General features: G+C 33.1%; 1 protein-coding gene across 1 annotated transcript in view; it reads left to right on the top strand.

Annotated features, from left to right (window-relative positions):
* Nucleotides 1-17,948, top strand: part of LOC148619120 (uncharacterized) — a 52,089-nt gene that overhangs the window by 22,128 nt on the left and 12,013 nt on the right. The window contains exons 6-21 of the mRNA XM_088577019.1: nucleotides 3,570-3,812; nucleotides 4,322-4,509; nucleotides 5,161-5,334; nucleotides 5,496-5,723; nucleotides 6,777-6,901; nucleotides 7,649-7,819; nucleotides 8,022-8,117; nucleotides 8,423-8,566; nucleotides 10,070-10,178; nucleotides 11,013-11,239; nucleotides 12,542-12,781; nucleotides 14,500-14,932; nucleotides 15,178-15,350; nucleotides 16,250-16,477; nucleotides 17,284-17,454; nucleotides 17,780-17,940. Coding sequence (XP_088433145.1) covers nucleotides 3,570-3,812; nucleotides 4,322-4,509; nucleotides 5,161-5,334; nucleotides 5,496-5,723; nucleotides 6,777-6,901; nucleotides 7,649-7,819; nucleotides 8,022-8,117; nucleotides 8,423-8,566; nucleotides 10,070-10,178; nucleotides 11,013-11,239; nucleotides 12,542-12,781; nucleotides 14,500-14,932; nucleotides 15,178-15,350; nucleotides 16,250-16,477; nucleotides 17,284-17,454; nucleotides 17,780-17,940 — 3,111 coding nt within the window. The remainder of the gene's footprint in view (nucleotides 1-3,569; nucleotides 3,813-4,321; nucleotides 4,510-5,160; nucleotides 5,335-5,495; nucleotides 5,724-6,776; nucleotides 6,902-7,648; nucleotides 7,820-8,021; nucleotides 8,118-8,422; nucleotides 8,567-10,069; nucleotides 10,179-11,012; nucleotides 11,240-12,541; nucleotides 12,782-14,499; nucleotides 14,933-15,177; nucleotides 15,351-16,249; nucleotides 16,478-17,283; nucleotides 17,455-17,779; nucleotides 17,941-17,948) is intronic.

A 17,948-nucleotide genomic window follows, 5' to 3' on the forward strand; every position in this document is an offset into this window, starting at 1 on the left:
TTCAAATATCAGGTTATACTTCATAGCACGGGTTTGCTGATCTAGAATGGTTTCATGCATGTCCTTGGTTGCGTTTTCCAATTCATCTCTAGCAAATTCTACATTACACAGGAGTGTCAAGCGAATTCACAAGAGGCCAATGGACACGGTTTTGTAAAATATACACCCTGCATGGGCATTGCGATAGAATTAACAACCCAGTCGCTTCTTATTTTTTTCTTAATTATTCTCCGTACGTGCATGCAAGTGAACAGATACATCTTAGAAAATTTACCCAGTCCGTGCAGTTAGTTTAAGATCTGAGACATATAATTGTATATCTATGTCTTTGCTTAACATAAAACTTTACAATACCCAAAACTTTCATCTAGAAATAAAAAAAGATTCCCATTACCCCTAATGCAAATTTAAAATAAATAAAATAAATAAATAATTAAAATGTCCATATTTTTGTATAGGAGTGACCAGGTAAAAGTAATATCCATTTTAATTTAAATACAAACGAAACCCATTTCAAGAACACATGTCAAGCTATAAATATACCAAAAGCCAGTGGCGGATCCAGAGTTTTATGTAAGGGGGCACAACGCAAGCCACCCCTTGGATCCGCCACGGAATGCATGTTTTCTTTTCTTTTCTTTTTTTTTTGTTTACATTTACCCGATCTAGCAATCCTACAATAAATATGGTATTAATAGGCTGAAATTGTATTTTAAAAGATTATTTTCATTATCTTATGGAAATAAAATGGACTATAACAGTTTAAATCAACTTTAAATATAAACGATACCTTAAAATACTGCAATCTGCAGGTATGGGATCGGAACCACATTCAGGTCAATGATGTAACCGTACCTCCAGCGAAGTATATGTGAAGGTTTTCTCCACAATTACGAGTCAAGGAAGACGAAAATGTTTTTTTTTCTTATAGCATAGGCTTTTAAACTGTTAAAAAAAAACGTGGTTAAAATGCCTAAGCCAAGAACTACAGGCTGGGTGAAACAAGCCAAGAAATTATGGAGGTTAGCAATTGTGAAAAGTCAAAATAATGTGCCAAAAATATTGTTTTAAATGTAGTTTTCTTTTTTAAAAAAGGGGGTGCATACAGCAGGTCCGACCCTATTGAATCTAAAACAGATTTTTGTAGATATAAAAATGTACAAATGTACAAGTGACATTGTGACAGTCAGCTACATACTTTCATGTTAAAGAATGATCTTATCTAGTATTAGGCCTTATTAATGGCTTGAGAAAAGCAAGAAAAGTTGGGTCTAACAGTTACAAATAGACATTACAAAATCCTTTAATTAAGGTTATGATGGAATGTGCAGAATTAATTTGCATTATTTCATATTTGTTTAATCTTTCCTCTTCTGGAGGGAGACCCCCTCTTGGGGTCAATCTTCCTCCGAGAAAGTCTCCCATATGGGGGACACAAATCTCCCTCTTTCCCAACATTCTTTCCCCCCAAAATCTCCCTCTTAGCAGACATAAAATTGTGTTCTAAATGGCTTATTAAATTGATATAAATACAATGTTAATGTAACATAATAAGCATTGAGAAGCAATCAACAAATATTTGGTTCTTTTCTGTACTAATTACTCAAACTATTATTAGAAACCCATAATAGATTAATGATATTATCATAGATTTTATATTTTTGTCTCATCTTTGTATATTGTACTTGGATTTCTAGCAAAATTATCCTTTTTATTCTCGAAAAAGGTCGTTTTGCTAATTCTCAGTCTTAGAAAAGGTGAAAAGAGGGAGATCTCCCCCTTTTGAACATACAAAAGGTTAATAGGTATGTCATTTTTTTATTTAACACATGATATTGTATGTTAAGTTCTAAATTGTCTACATATAAAACTTGAAAATTGGGCTGGCAGCCCCAGTCTGTTTGGAACAGGGCCTGTATTCTGACCTGTTGATATATTTCCTGAAGGAAACACTTTTTCCTTGGAGGAAATTTTAATTCAATAAATTTCCTTAAGGAAAAAGTTTTTCCTTAAAGGATATGCTTGTTTTGAAATTTCCTTTGAGGAAATTTGACATGTAGTTTTTACTCAAGGAAATGAGATTTCCTCAGAGGAAATTTGGTTTTAAATGCTTACTGTGCTTAGATGGTAAGCAAAGTAAGAATGTAACTCGTACAAATTTTTTACTAGGATGTTAGTGCATCATCTCCAACCAAATTGTTTTCGCTGCGACTTAAAATGGCGAAGACCATTTTTGCACTCACCGGAATTGCAAAATGGTCCCGGGGACTGTTTTATTAAAACACAACACTTTAGTCAGATAAGACTCCCAGCTGTCAAAAAGGGTCTCCGGTCCTACCACGATACTTGTTATTCCCGTAGTGGTATTAATTCAATGTGGATCCTGAAAAATTCGAAAGATCTTCTGGAAACCCTCAATTTAGGATTATTATCAGCTGCATACAACAACATTAAAACCTATGATTTTTTCAACTCTTTATACGTCTATTTCCCATACTCGGTTAAAATCTCGACTCAAAAACATCGTACATTCGTTGTTACTCCAAAAATACGGAACATCTAGATACAAATCTGTAGTTTTTGGTAGAGATTCCTCATACATTGTAAAAAATAATCCAAATCATCTTCCAAATTTAACGAAGACTTTTCAAAATGCTCGAGTTTCTGATCGAGCGTGTCCAGTGTGGTGGACGTGTTTTTCAACAAACGGTCGTCATTCCAATAGGAACAAATCGTGCTCCTCAGCATGCTGACCCATTCCTTCACCCTTATGAGGCTGTCTTTATAGTTGATCTGATCTAAAAAGAAGGAACATCGTTTAGCTAGATAATATAATCTCAGTTTCCACTAAATAGATGAAGTATTATCGTTAAACAATCCTAGTTTTGGTGATTTGATACATCGCATCTACCCAAAAGATCTTGAGATAAATGATAATACAGACACTGTGAAGTCAGCCTCACTTAGAGATGGAAGGAAAGGAAAACTATCGACCAAACTATTCGACAGACGCTGTTTTTTTTCATTCCGTATTGTCAACTTTCATTTGTGGCAACATCCCTTCAGCACCTGCGTATGAAGTTTTCATATATCACAATTCATACGTTATGCCAGATCTTGCCGTTACTACGCAAACTTTTGTATCGCGTTGGACTTCTTACAATTAGGCTTGTCATCATGAACTTGTGAATCGTTACGGTGTATCCATCTGCACCATAAAACTGATTTGTTCAACGTGTCATAGTTTTCGTTTTCTTTTACGACTACCTGGGACTTAACTTTTTATGAGCAACTCTGCTGGTGTTTCTAGAAAAGCAGAGGACGCTGGTCGATGCTGCAAGTTATTAGTGGAGTCCAAGTTGCTAATGTTTACTTTTGTTTCTTTGTATGTATTATTTTGATTATTTTATGTTCTTTGCTGTGTATGTCTGTTTTCCATATCGGACCTTTGTCCCTGAATTACATTCTTTTGATTTCCGCCATTATCTTGGTTCTTTTGATGACTCTTAGAGCAGGGGTTCGTAGCTAATATGCTTTGCTTAATAATAATCAAGTGTTTTACGATTAAGGATTTCAGCAAATGATATTAGAGATTTATCAAAGCACCACCAAGCAGGAACAAACAAAAACGGTGGTTGTACACTGGACAATCAAGAGAAAGGGAAAGTGTTATTGTTCTTAGACCAGAGTACTCAGATAGGCTATGCAGTAACAGTCGTAGTGACATTAACCAATTCCTCCCAGCCGCTATCTAGTTCTTATACACAACTTATCATGGGTATAGACTCCACAGCTCCTGACATTGAAATAAGGTAGGCGTAAACCTTGTCAAGTGGTATTTGTCGTTACTGTATACTTTGTCGAAATAAAAAAAAAATATTTTAAATACTTTTAAAAAGTATTGAAACAATTCTGTCAAAGACTATACTATAAAATAACTGTTAACACAATACCGAAAGAAAGAACTGAAAAGTACTGTTTCAGAAGTCACAACATTACTGTTACAGTAATGAGTAGAAACGTGTAAGCCTAATATTGGAGGATTACCGATATGTTAAGAACAGTGCTCTTTTAAAAAATTTCCGGTGGGTAACCATGACATTAACAAAAAGAAATGTTCTTTTATTCGGGGAGTGCACCAGATTTTTCCCAGCTCTTTATTTACTGAAATGTTGTCCTTATATTTAACATACATTACGATCATTTATAATACAAAGTATTTATCATTTTTATTTATTCATTCCTGTATGAAATGCACATGCGTTATAATTTGACAGAAAACTATAGAGTAAGATTACGGTACATATTGTTTTTATTATAGCTGCCGTTTAAACTGCGAAAAGAAATATGCCATCATGTCCAGGTCGATATTCAGGGCGGTGTGTACAGACTGCACAGACAATGACACCAATTCTACATACTTGCAATATCTATGGACTTTTAGTTTCCATGACAACGTCACAAATAGTTATATTCTGGACAATTCGTTTGGATCGAAAACAGACACAGGTAAAGTTCTTTCGTACCAGTGCAAATTTGTTATTATTTGCGATATATAGTTTTTTTTTTTAATTTATTTTCGTTTTCTATTATTTGGGGGAAAAATCAAACAAATAGTTTTTGTCACTGTGTGCTGCGTCTGTTATTTTCTCAAAATATCATTATTAAGATAATTAATTGGAAAGAGTGAATAACCAAAATATTATCACGAGTGCAGAAGAACGCCTAGATTTTACGAGTGTGCGGAACTTTTTCCGGTCACGAGTTAAATCCTCAAAAGCGTTCTTGGCGCGAGTGATCATAGTTTGGTTACTCACGATAACCAATTGATAATTCTATTTATTATAAAGTTCTCTTCATAATTTATCGATATTTTCAACATGAATTTTAAATTCTGTGATTGGCTGATTGATATCAAAGTTGTGACGTTTTGGCGGGAGACTTGAAGTCCGAGAGTGAAATTACTGATTTTATTTCTCAGTGTGAGTTATCGAAATTTATTACACTGGGAACATTCAGTAAATCACTGCTCTCTAATAATAAATCTTAAAGTTTTCACTTAAGTTTTTAAGAAATTTAAACTTTATAACAAATTATTACACATGCGAGTAAGGAAATGCCTTGTCAACGTAGTAACAAACTTTTGATTTTCGATGTTAGGTGTCAACGGAGAAGAATTGGTCATACTACCAAACACGCTGAAACAAATGACATCATATCTACTGAGGGTAAAGGTCAATAGAATTGGCCAATCAGTTACCGAAGAAGTCAGCTATGTATTGACTACAAAAATGCCCCCTTTCGGGGGTTCATGTCGAGCGTCTAACAGATCAGGTAACAATTAACAAAAGCGAAAATGCAGATAAGAGGTGGGTAAATGCTGCTTATTTTACACATGTAAATAATAACTTAATTGGCTGTAAAGTAGCTCTACGTCATATATTCAGTAAAGACACTTCTTATTTATTTTACAGAATGCTGATTTATATTTGCAGCCACGGGTAGAGCGGCGGCTCTAGTTAGAACACCAACAAACGTAGTACCTACGGGCAAGGCATCAGATACTCTGTTCGCAATACTCTGCAGCGGCTGGAAAGATGACACTGTGGATTCAGGGGGGAAAAGTGGAGAAAAGCCTTTCATATACGAATATCTAATGAGTCAAATTTATACAGATGAAGAGGGCAAAGAGTACAAGGAAACAACAACTATACGTAAAGGAGGTTAGTATTGGTATTGATATATGTAGGTATTGTGACGTTGATAAAGGTATTGATCAATCGGAGAAACTTTTTCCATCATGAGAGAATGGCATGTGCTCGATGTCTTCAATGTTAAGAGTTTCGTACATTATTTTTCTTGTGTCAGTACTACTAGGTTTTGGAGACTAGTCGGCCCTGGTAGATTTTGGAGTCTAGATCGAATCCTCTTGTAGGTTTTGGAGATTAGAAAGAACACTTTTGTACTTTTCATTAAAATGTAACAGCTTAAAATTGTATCGTTGACATTCCCGAAGTATATGTGTCTTACTGTTTATTCGAATTCAGTTGTGGGAGTATTGATAAAATATTTGATACTTTTTCTTGACTGTTCTCACAAAGTAATTTAGGTTACAAGGCATCCGAACAGAAAATTTACATTCATTTGAGATTCAAATCTTCATTATGGAGGCAATAAAGTGTATTATGGTTCATCTGAAAACAGTAAAAAAGTTGTCGTGCTGAATGATAAACAAGAAGTACATAATATCTCACTCCGAAACTTTGACCCTTTTGAGGTAGTTCTATATATGGATCATACGCATTACGTTTTGAGAAAAAAGTGGAAAGTTGCACATTAGAGCATAGAAAAATCTATAGAAACCAGTCTTCACTCACCAAGGATCCTATTTGGAATGGAAAATAAGAAGAAAAAAAAAACAACTGTAGCACCATTTCAAGTTCGTTGCTAAATATTTTAATTTGATTTTTTTGTTATCTTTGCTTTCAATATTATCAAATCATTAGTAAGGTTTTACTGTTAGCATGTATTTTCTTGTACAGTAAATGACAAGAGGGCACCTGCTTTGTCAATGAAAGTGTTAAGTATAAAAGTTCCGTGAATCACAACATTCATGCCTACAAACTTTTACAAAAGTTCCATTTTTAAAAGAGGATGTTAATAACCACCAAATAACCCCAAAATTCTTTGCAAAAGGGAATGAATAATTTTAATTCTGAGATCATCCTTTACAGTAGGACCTAAATATACAATTTATTATATGTCTTTGTTTACAGGTGAGAGTACGGCCTCTGAACTACGGTTTCCTGCAGGTGTTGAGACCAATGATTTTATAATAGATATTACGGTGAATGTCTATGACGTTTACGGTGACTACAGCAGTGTAACATTACAGATCAAAGTAAAGTACATTATATTATACTAAACTAAAATAAAAGACAAAAACAACGAGTAAAACATTCGTTAAGCTTTTTTTTCGAAGATACAGATAATTGTAAAATCAGAAAGTAAGAAAACTATAACATAATAATAAAATGGAACACACTTAATTGAACAAAAATGAAAGAAAGCAACGTCTTTGATATTTTTCGTGAAATTGACGACGCCTTGCCTTAAGTAAATATAACTGGAAACTAGGCAAACTATTACAGCAAAAGCAATAGTAAACTAAAGGTAGTAGAGTTGAAATTCTCTTGATTAGACCATTACCATTTCCTGTTCCTTGTTGTGTTTGTCTGTTTTCCCCGTCTTTTCTTTATCCTTGGATTATATTCTTCCCGCTCGAATCTTGGTCCCCTTGATAACTCTGTCTTGAAGAAATGCCTTATCAATTATCCAGTTAGCTACCTAAGGCGTATGTCATCAAGAAAGTGTCATACAATTAATAAAAGACCAACTCTAGAGAAACAGGTAATTTACATATCCATAAACTGAAAGTTAAGTAAAAACGGAAGATTACCTGTTTCGACTAATAAATCAAAAACTCCAAATGGAAGGTATTTATCTTAAGAAGTTCTTTATTCGCTAAATTATGCACAAAATCATTCATTCAATTTGCTCAATAGTTCGTTGGTAAATGCTTATTTTATAGAAGTGTCCACAGGGATTGAAGTGATGTCTTAAATTATCTTAGCATCTTGTCTCCTAGGTGTTTCCTAATGAGGCAATAACACCTGAAGGGGAGACAGATATAGTCACTACAACTAAGTTACTAAAAAGCCTAGACGACAACTATGAGATGACAGATGCTGGTGGAAATGACAACGCAGTGTTTCGTTTAATTAAGGCCGTAGCAGGGTCATACAATACGCTCACGTTTGTAAGTTCTGGTATATTACAATATATCATTTAAAATAGTGGTTATCTTAAGGCTTTAGATTTTTATTACCAATGAAAAAACTCGAGCGTATATATTTTTTATGTAAAAATATTAACATAAAATCGAAACGTCTTCGTGCATTTATTCAAAACGTTTACAAGGTATATTTCAAACACGTGACATTTAACTTGTGAACTTTCAGGTAAACTCGACAGTTAAGGCAGATACATCTTCATTAGACAAAGTCATGCTGTACGAAGACTCTTATATTAGTGACGTGCAGACAGATATGCAAGAGGTTAATACCAAATATCAGTTTCAAATGAATTAGTGTTTTTTTTTTATTTTTTATGATATGCGGCGTCTTAATTTTTTTGAGCTTGCAAAGATGGTGTTAGTTTTTAATACGTATTCAAAGCACAACTTCTCGACATACCTTGTGCAGTTAATATGTCAAAGGAAAGTTTTTAGTAATATTCTAAATTCATCTGTTAAAATAATAACAAAATCTAAAAGCTATCGTTAAGCATATTCAAACTCGCATTCATTTAAATGAAGAAAACAAATTGAGTGACTATATGCTCTGAATATTACTTTTTACAGAAAACATTAGATATTGTGAACAAAATTTCATCCAAGGTACCTGGAAACTCATCATTGGTAATCCTTCCGGCTGATACGAGACTGATAGCAAAATCTATGGAGGCAGCCATAACTAATGTAGACCTAATGACGCCGAACACGTCGGTATGTCTGTCTTACAATCGGGAAATGTCCTTATGTACTATTTCAGCGTCCTTTTGCGCCACCCAATTTTCCAAATAGATGAACTTTAGACAAATACTTATTGTATTCGATTGAGCCATTTATATAATGAAGTATGGTTAAATTTCGAACTTTTTGAAGATTAATTTGATTTCTATGTTAACAGCTACAGACATGCCACTACACACAAAAAGTAATTTCACAATAGAAAAGTTTTCTTTAATTGCCAGAGTTTTGTTTACTCCTGTGACGACAGTGGTGTTTGTACTACTGCTTACTCCTTTATGAGTTCCCCATATCCTAGCGCGATTCAAAAATAAGAGAAAACGTTTATAGCGCAAATGATACCTCCAAAATATGTAACAGGCGCAAAAAAACACTTCCCTTCAAAATACATGTATAATCAAGTGGTAATTTGGCACAGAATTACTTTTTCACCATTCTGTGTGTTCATTTTTTTCAATTAAACTAATGAACAGATGCGCCGCATACATTATACTTGAGTTCTAAGCAGTCAAAAATGAAATAAACATTGTTATCAATAGGTTATATCGTACATCTCATTTCTACTGTCGTTAGTAGTTACAGTTCTAGCAGATAGTGCCTTTCAAAAACAAAAGTTGACTCTTGGCAAATTGGAATTTTTACATTAATATCTCCCTCTCTCTCTCTAAAGGCTAAACATGGTTTCTATGGAATTCTATTATTTAAACGTCTGCAATAAGTAAAAATGAACAACCTTCTACTGTAGTAAATGAAATATACGTACAAATATTAAGTGACAGTGGGTTCAATAATAAAATAATTGAATTAAGCTTCAAAGTCATTAGGCGAAGACTAATATGATGGGTTACGGCAAGAAAACTTGAAAACTGTCATTGAACAGGTGGACTTTTGACGTTATATGCATTAAGTACCAGTCCACATAAAATTCAGACATTACCAATGGTCAAGTGATTCATGGTCAAGAAAAACCCACCAAACAAACGATGCTTTTTTTAGACTACATATGCTACACTTTCACATAACGACAACCTTTTCTGTATTCAGGTTTGCACTTTTGAGAAAATCATACATTTACCTCCCATTAAAAGCAACCAAATGAAGCCAAATCAAGAACGATTACTCTTGCAAAGTGCAAATTTCATGTACAATCTATATAATTTTTATCTCAAAAGCGCAACAACCAAATGAAAAACTAAGACTGGTTACGTGATCAGTTACTGTTTATGAACAAGAAATAAAACTGAATTTGGTGGTTTTTTGACTTGCATGAATCACCTTCTGTCTGATTTTTAGAAAGACTGCTACTTAATTATAACTAACTGGTTCAGTAATTTATGGAACTAGTATTGAAATGAACTTTTTCGTGAAAATCACTAAAATAAAATGCTTGGGTTTAAAGATGAACTAACGGGTGAATTATTTTAGTGCATTTGACTATGTCAGTTGTATATATGATTCATTTTACTGCTTATTTTGAAGGCGGAAGTTTCTGTAGCTGTTAAAAATTTAATAGGAAGCGTTCAAGCAGTGGCTAATATGGTCCCATTTCCAATGACAGAACTTCAAAATGTTAAGGAGGCAACTTCAGGCAAGTATAATGGTTATAACATAAGGCAATTGTAACATGGGTCAAATCGGTATAAATAATTCTTAAAGTAATTTGGAACGACATATGGGTAAAACTAAATATTTTTGTTTGAACTCTTTTCTTTACAATGCTGTACATTAAAACTAAATCTTCCGTGATCACCGAAAGAGTGGAAACGTTAAACTCCAACGTATTCACTTCTATCATTTTGATCATGGCTATAAGAACTAGTGCTAAATAACTTCCGGTTATGTCACCCCGAATGTTTGCTAAATTATCGCATGTTTCCAGATCCTTAAAATCATATTTTATTATCATGTATTTGGAGTCTTTGTTCCTGTTCTCTTTCAAAAGAAAAATCATATTAAACTATCAATAATGTACTGCGTCACACGCCTCAATGATTCCCGTCCGTCATGAGGATTCACTCAAGTATAGCTGTCAAATTGTCTCATTTAAATATAACAAGGTGCATGCATTGAATTCAAACACCATGTCATTACCCATATTTCATATTACCAGGCGGACGAAAATTAATCCATATATACATTTTATCACTCTAAACTTTCACAAAACGCTATAAAGAATTTTGGTTTCTTTAAGCATTATTCTTTTTCGTTCATAATTTACTTCGATTTCTAAAAATCATTTAAAAAATAATGAATATTTCATCGTTTTATATTAATGCAGCTTTCATGTATGCATCTTCGAAACAATTTTCAGCTACGTTTTTTCTATATCACCGCGATACAAGAAGTTCTGAGTACATGTGATTATTTTGTATGTCATCAATTAAATATTCTCTTTTAAATGCATTGCGTTTTTTTAACACAGATATCATCGGCGTAATGTCAGAAAACTTAAAATTCATTGGAACTGCTGGTCAAGAAAATTGCGCAAAAGCATACACAATAGAAGTGGTCCGAGAAGAATTGATAGAATACTACAAGTATCATCCTGATGGTATTGAAGGCTATCCTACAATCACTGGAGAATTGGTGAATCTCATGTGGGAAAAGAAACGGCGAATCCGAGAAAGAAAATCAAATATAGTAGACAGCGTGAGCAAATTTACATAGCACTTATAAAAGCAGTATGATATTTATTTTTCATAACTAGGTTAACATCGACATTTTAACAACAATCAATCTAGTGAAAATACTGAATGAGCGAATAATGATTATTGTTCTACAACCTTTTCCTACCAAACTGCCATGTTTTGTTTGTTAAAGAGGCTAGCATTAGTTTGCTTACATTCGTGTGATTTTCAATGAAACTTATGAATTCAAATAAAAGAACAAAATTAATTCTAACCCGTACACGTACATACTGTAAGAAAGTAAGTTCCAAAATCAAACACAACAAATTATTTACATATCTGCTATTTAATATTGTTTTTTTTTTTTTTTTTTTGGGGGGGGGTACTCAAACCAGAATATAATGATAACATTTTAACAAAATAAAAAAAAAAAAACTTAACCTAAACGATTGAAAATATCAGGGTCAGGTTCGAACCTTTTAACAATAAATGCAGAATGCGACTGTCTTGACAGTTTGGGCTACAAAAGCTACATATATTGAATAGTCTTAATTAGCGTTGTACACAAGGTTTACTATTTCTTCTAATTATTCTTTTAATAAAAGGTTACATCATCACTTTAAAACACCTTATACTTTGATGTATTTTTCTTAAATCACAGAATGCAAAAACAATAATCGAAACAGCTGAAACTGTGCTTCTTTGGAAATTCTCAACTCAAAAAACTTAATTTAAGGAAGTAGACCAGTGGTAAGGAACTCTTGAAATCAGTGATATGCTTGAATTATATTCAATTTCGCCAGAGCCCATCAAGCATTCATTTGATACAGAATGAAATTAATCCAAATTACAACAACTTTTGTTGCTAATTTTTTTACTTTTCCTCACTCTGAGTTTTGATTGTTTACAAATTTGCATTTTTAGAAAGAGAGGTTTTTTTACATATTCTAATGAGGATTTCGGACATTTTAATATTTTTTTCAATTGGCCCTACTTCAGGTCAGAATCCTTGGGAAAATGGCCTTTGTCCTTTGATCATTTGTTCATACGGAAATCACTTTGCACTGGTTTGCTTAAGTTATGTAAAGTGGTACACAGCAATATGTGATCGGGCAGAAAGTTTATTCATGAAGGTCAAAGCCGACTTGAGTGTTAGTGTCAAAATCTATTGAACCTCAATACAGTATCAGGCATAACCAGATCACGTGGGTCGGATATTTGTGAATAAAGCAACTCATTTACCAAACAAATAATGAAAAGGAAAAATCGAACAAAACAAAACAAAATGAAAAGTAATAATGAAAATATTACAAATCAATTTTAGACTCGTAATACAACTTCTAGTATGGTAACCGCCATTGACTCTGCACTAAATATAACGTCAAAGACAACAGCTTTTGGCGAAGGAGAAACAGTCATACGAGCGAAAAATCTGAACGTCAGTGTGGAAAAGGATTCGGTAGAAGCATTTAGTAATAAAACTGAAATTATCCGTGATGGTTTTGTCTTGGATCTGTCCAATGGAACGTTTGATAATATCACAGAGCGAGAAATAGAATTGCAGGTTTGTTATGTAGATAAAAATAATCTAATCGACGGCCTTCTCAAACGATGCGTTACATAAAGTTGCGTTCTCCAACTATACATTATTGACAGACTTCTCGTGTGTTAACGTGTTATCAACAGACTTCTTGTGTGTTATTATGTTATTCGCTAATCTTGAACATGCTGGACTGATTCCAGATTTTTTATGCTATGACATTGTTTTAAAGAAAATACCGATGCATCTCTTCTCGAAACCTGCATGAAATTGTCTGTTTGACAGGACTACAAACTATGTATAGTTAGCATATTGAAGATTAAAAAGAGATAATAAGTTGTTTCTGTAGCTTGCACATGATAGTATGAATTATTATTTTTTATTTAAAAGTTTATCTCTAACCCTAATATTTGATGGAATGTATAGTATGTTCATCTCAAATTGCCAAAAATTTACAGCAAGAAGAAAAATAATTCTTTATTTAAATACAATCTGAGACGGTGCATTGTTTTTTTTTTTTTTTTTTGTTCACACACTGCAGCCAATATTTTTTTCTATAAATTCATAGCGTTCAAAAGAAAATTTTTCGTTTCACATTATTTTTTTTCAACCTTTCCTCAGAAATTATCTTTTTTTTTGAAGTTCTTGATAATTTGATGAAGAAAACAAAACAAAAAACAAAAAACAAAAAACAAATTCCCCACAAGGCTAATTGAATGATCCGTGCCCAGAGGGGGCACGCAGAAATGTTTGCCATACACAGGCTAGGAGTATTTTTTAGGGGTAAAAATATTTAGTATTGGTATCTTTTTTGTCCAAATTTTTGTCAGTACCTTTTGAGGTGAGTCGAAATAAAATTATAGGGGTCATATGCATTTTTAAGGTTTTTTTTTTTTTTTTTTTTTTTTTTTTTTAAGTTCTGTGAGATAGTTTGGTAGTCGAAAATACCAGATATTATTCTTGACCTATGGAAAATAAGGGAGTAACTCCCCCCTCTTTTTGGGCCCGTCTAAATGAAATGCGAATGGGAGTCAGCACAAATCTTAACCTAAGGAAAAAAGGGAGTAAACCCTAAACACTTTCTTTGGGTCCGTCGAAATGAAATGCGTATGGGAGTCAGCACAAAACAATAAGTGCAGTTCATATTTTTTTTCCAAAACAATATTATTTTTTCCTAATCTATGAGGGTTAAGCGATAATGCAAAATTATCATAAGAAGAATAAGAAAACCGACCGCAAACTGTTCCCCTTCGCGAAACAAACATTTTAATCACGTTTCGAAAAATTGTCATATTAATGCAGACCAAGTATTTTTTATCTATATTTAACTCCTTGTGTAGACCAATGACCACGGCGTGTTAAAACATGTGGACGTTTGTTTGTAAGCATAAGAAAATACAGAAACATGCATTCATAACTAACAGTAATCCGATCAAAATAAATATTCAGTTAAATGATTTCTTTAAAGTTATTATTGCAAAAATTAAATGCTCATGACAAATCATCCTATCCAAATAAAAAAAAACTACATTTCAGATTAATCTTTATCATCCACAAACAGATATGACTGTGGACTATATTTGTGCATGCATATTTTAATACCACTGAGTGGTTCGGTCATGAAAACAGTTGTAATTCTACATTCAGAGATAATTATGCAACGAAATGAATTACAGAAAATTAGTTACCTACAAAAACTCAGAAGATTTCTCTCATAAAAATGTTCACCTCTCTTTCATTAGGTCAGTGTCTTTAAAAAATCTCCATTCCTCCATATTGACAACGATCATCAGATTGAAGGCCGGGTAATGGGAATAAAAGCTCGAGATAGCCACGGGGAAGACATAGAAATGCCATTTACTCTGAAAATTCAAAACGAAGCCGTTGCCTACGAAAGCGAATATACTGCAACAACAGGTGGCGAAATGCAATTCATTAGTCCACTTAAAGATAAGAGCGACGCTATATTGATCTACATCCGACCTGAGGGTTTCGACGAGAAAAATATAGCCTCGTATAACTACACGGTGACAATTTCGACTCTAACATCTATAGATAGTGTATTCACTGAAAAGTTATCACCAACAAGCTGGACGTCGTTTGGGTTTAAAGTGTTTGTCCCCAGTGGAACTTTAGAAGTTGGAACCGTCTTAGTTTCTTTAACAGTTGTTGAAGGTAAGTAATTTTTTGGCATTGTAGTAGATAATTTAATTCGAAATTTTCAAATTCAGAACGCAATGTAGGAAAAACACATGAGAATGGCTATCACAAAACGAACAAAAAGACTTAAAACAACAAGACAAAAACAGTATCCAAAACTAAAAAAAAATTAAATAAAATAAGATAACAAGGAAGAGATTGTACCCGTAGGAAACAACAAAGGTATCAAATTGAATCATAAATTTTGATACCTTTTATAGCGCCGCAATTAAATTCGCCAAATAGAGAAACACAATCAAGACATAGAAGGAGCATTCAAGAAGATGATAACGCTAACAACACAGTATTGACCAATGTATCAATCAGTATAGTAACGACGGGATGTCGAGCTTATGATCCTAATACTGACTCTTGGAACCCGAACGGTTGTACTGTAGGTATAATTTAATTGGCATATTTACTTAAACCTTGAACAGTTTTACCTGTGAAATATACTCCCAAAAGACCGGAAATCCGGATTTTACCAAATTTCAACATATTTTAGAACTTTTGTTGGTAGCATCTGTCAATATCAACCCTAAAAAATGTGAATTTCATGTGTTCTATGTGATAGAGATAACCTTGATCATTATAGTGCTTGGTACAAACCTAAGAGGATTTTTACTCCGCCTTCAAGCTTAAAGGATATTATAGAATTATATAAGAAACATTATGTCTTTCTGTCTGTCTGTACGTCCCTCCTTATATCTTGTAAGCGCAACTCCATCTAAACTGCTCAATTGATTTTTTATAAATTGTATTGAGAAAGAGTAATCAAGGGAACCAAGGTTATAGGGTAATCAAAAGAATGTAATCCAGGGACAAAGACCAGACATGGAAAACAGACATACACAACAAAGAAAATAAAGTAACTAAAATCATACATACAAAGTAACAAAAGTAAATGAGCAACTAGGACTAGACTGAATGAGAAGTGAAGCATCATAGACATATGAAGGAAGATGATTATAGTGAACTGCCTGCAAAGGGAGGTTCAGCATTATAACAATTTTAAGCGCGTCTCCTCTTAAACAGCGGAATGGATTTGATGAATTAATGTAGGATGGTTAAATATATGCATTACTAAAAATTGTCAGGTCAATGTTAAATTCATATGAGAATTATTCAACTTATGGGTTTAACTTGAATTAATTCAGTTTAAAATCAATTGTGTTTGCTTTGTGATGTTACTAATAGTATTTTCTAGTTTAAATAGACGCCATTTTGAATTATAAAATTATAGTTTTAATGTAAGATCATTCAGAACAAAACTACACAAGTTTCTCTTTTTAGGTGCTACCTTTTTCAACAATAAATGAAACGGCATGTCGTTGTCCACCTGGTTCCGGAAAGTTTTTTGCAACTAGTTTCCTCACACCGAACCTCATTGACTTTCATGCAGTGTTTGGAAAGTTCGATGCCTCGAATGCAGCAGTTTATGGGACGATGATAGGACTTTTTGTTTTATATTTTGTCGGTGTTGTCTACTTCAGACGAAAGGATAAAGCTGATAGTGTTCATGTAAAGCATATATATATGTCGAAATGATAAAAACAAAATACAAAAGAAAGTATAAGAAAAACGTATACTTTGCATATAACAGTACCATTTTCGCACCATTAGGAGCCATCTTCTTTTCTTCAGGAAAAAGGTTTCTGATCAAAAAGAACAAATTGGAATATTTTGCATGGAAAAAGTTATAGTTTCAAATTATTAAATACATCTTATATAATGTTAAGGTTAAGAGAAAACCGCAATAATAATAGGATAATTAATTGGAAAGAGTGAATAACAAAAATATTATCACGAGTATTTTGATTATTCACGATATCCAATTAATTATCCTATTTATCATATAGATTTTCTTCATAATTTATCGATATTGTCAATATGAATTTTAAATTCTGTGCTCGGCGGATTGATATCAAAATTGTGACGTTTTGGCTGGAGAAAGCGCGAGAGTGAAATTAGCGAATTTATTTCAATGTGAATTATCGAAATTTATAACACTGGGAACATCCGATAATTCACTGCTTTCTATATAATAAATGTTTGTCTTGTCCAATTCTATCCAAATTAGTTTCTTCTATATTTTCCTTTATGCTAATAACCAACAGTTTTCTTTCCGTGTAATCTTCTAAACAGTTTCGAACTAATGATTCATCCGTATACTTTGAAATCAAATTTGCAAAAAATGAAAAATATCATTTGCGCTATACTTGAGACATTTAAAAGATATTTAATAAAACAAGGGACATTTCTTGTGTTATAAAAAATAAATTACCACTACAAATTAGCTACTCTATCTATAAAATAAATACTTGCAGTGGATACCTGTATTTCTTTGTGACAACAAAGTCGGCAATGAGTACTTCTACATGGTAACAGTCTACACAGGTCTCCGTCCACAGTCAGGTACCAAGTCTAATATATGTTTCATTGTTAACGGCGAAGACGGTGATACTGGTCTGAGAATTTTTTCTGATGGTAACTCACAGGTAAAGTACAAAATACATCAAATTGAACTTTTCATTTGTCCTACAATTTACCAATGAAGTTATTTTGCTTATGATTGGGATGTTTGTCTGCCAATATACAGTTTAGAAATCAAATTAGGCATAAATGCCGTCAAATTGTGTTTAGACGGACCGATTCGTCATTTTCATACTGCTATTTGCAAAACAAAACAGGATATGTAAAAATAATACGGACGACTTTTAGTAAGTTACAATGGAATATTAACCAGTACTAAGCCTAAGTTTTTTTAAACACTTAGTAGGAAAAGGGCTGTTAGAAAACATATTCTTTCGTTTTATTCGATAGGTTTTTGAGACTGGCAGTACCAAACCATTTATTATGAGTACACATGGGCATCTTGGAGAACTTTCATATCTCCGAATATGGCATGATAGTAGTGGTGAAGGAGCAGACTGTTCTTGGTATCTCAATAAAGTCGTTATTGATGATCTACAAACTGGGGACAAGTAAGAAC

This window comes from Perna viridis, chromosome 4 (genome assembly GCF_037379345.1).
Source record: "Perna viridis isolate PV_CMFRI_1.1 ecotype Kerala chromosome 4, ASM3737934v1, whole genome shotgun sequence".
Lineage (NCBI taxonomy): Eukaryota > Metazoa > Mollusca > Bivalvia > Mytilida > Mytilidae > Perna > Perna viridis.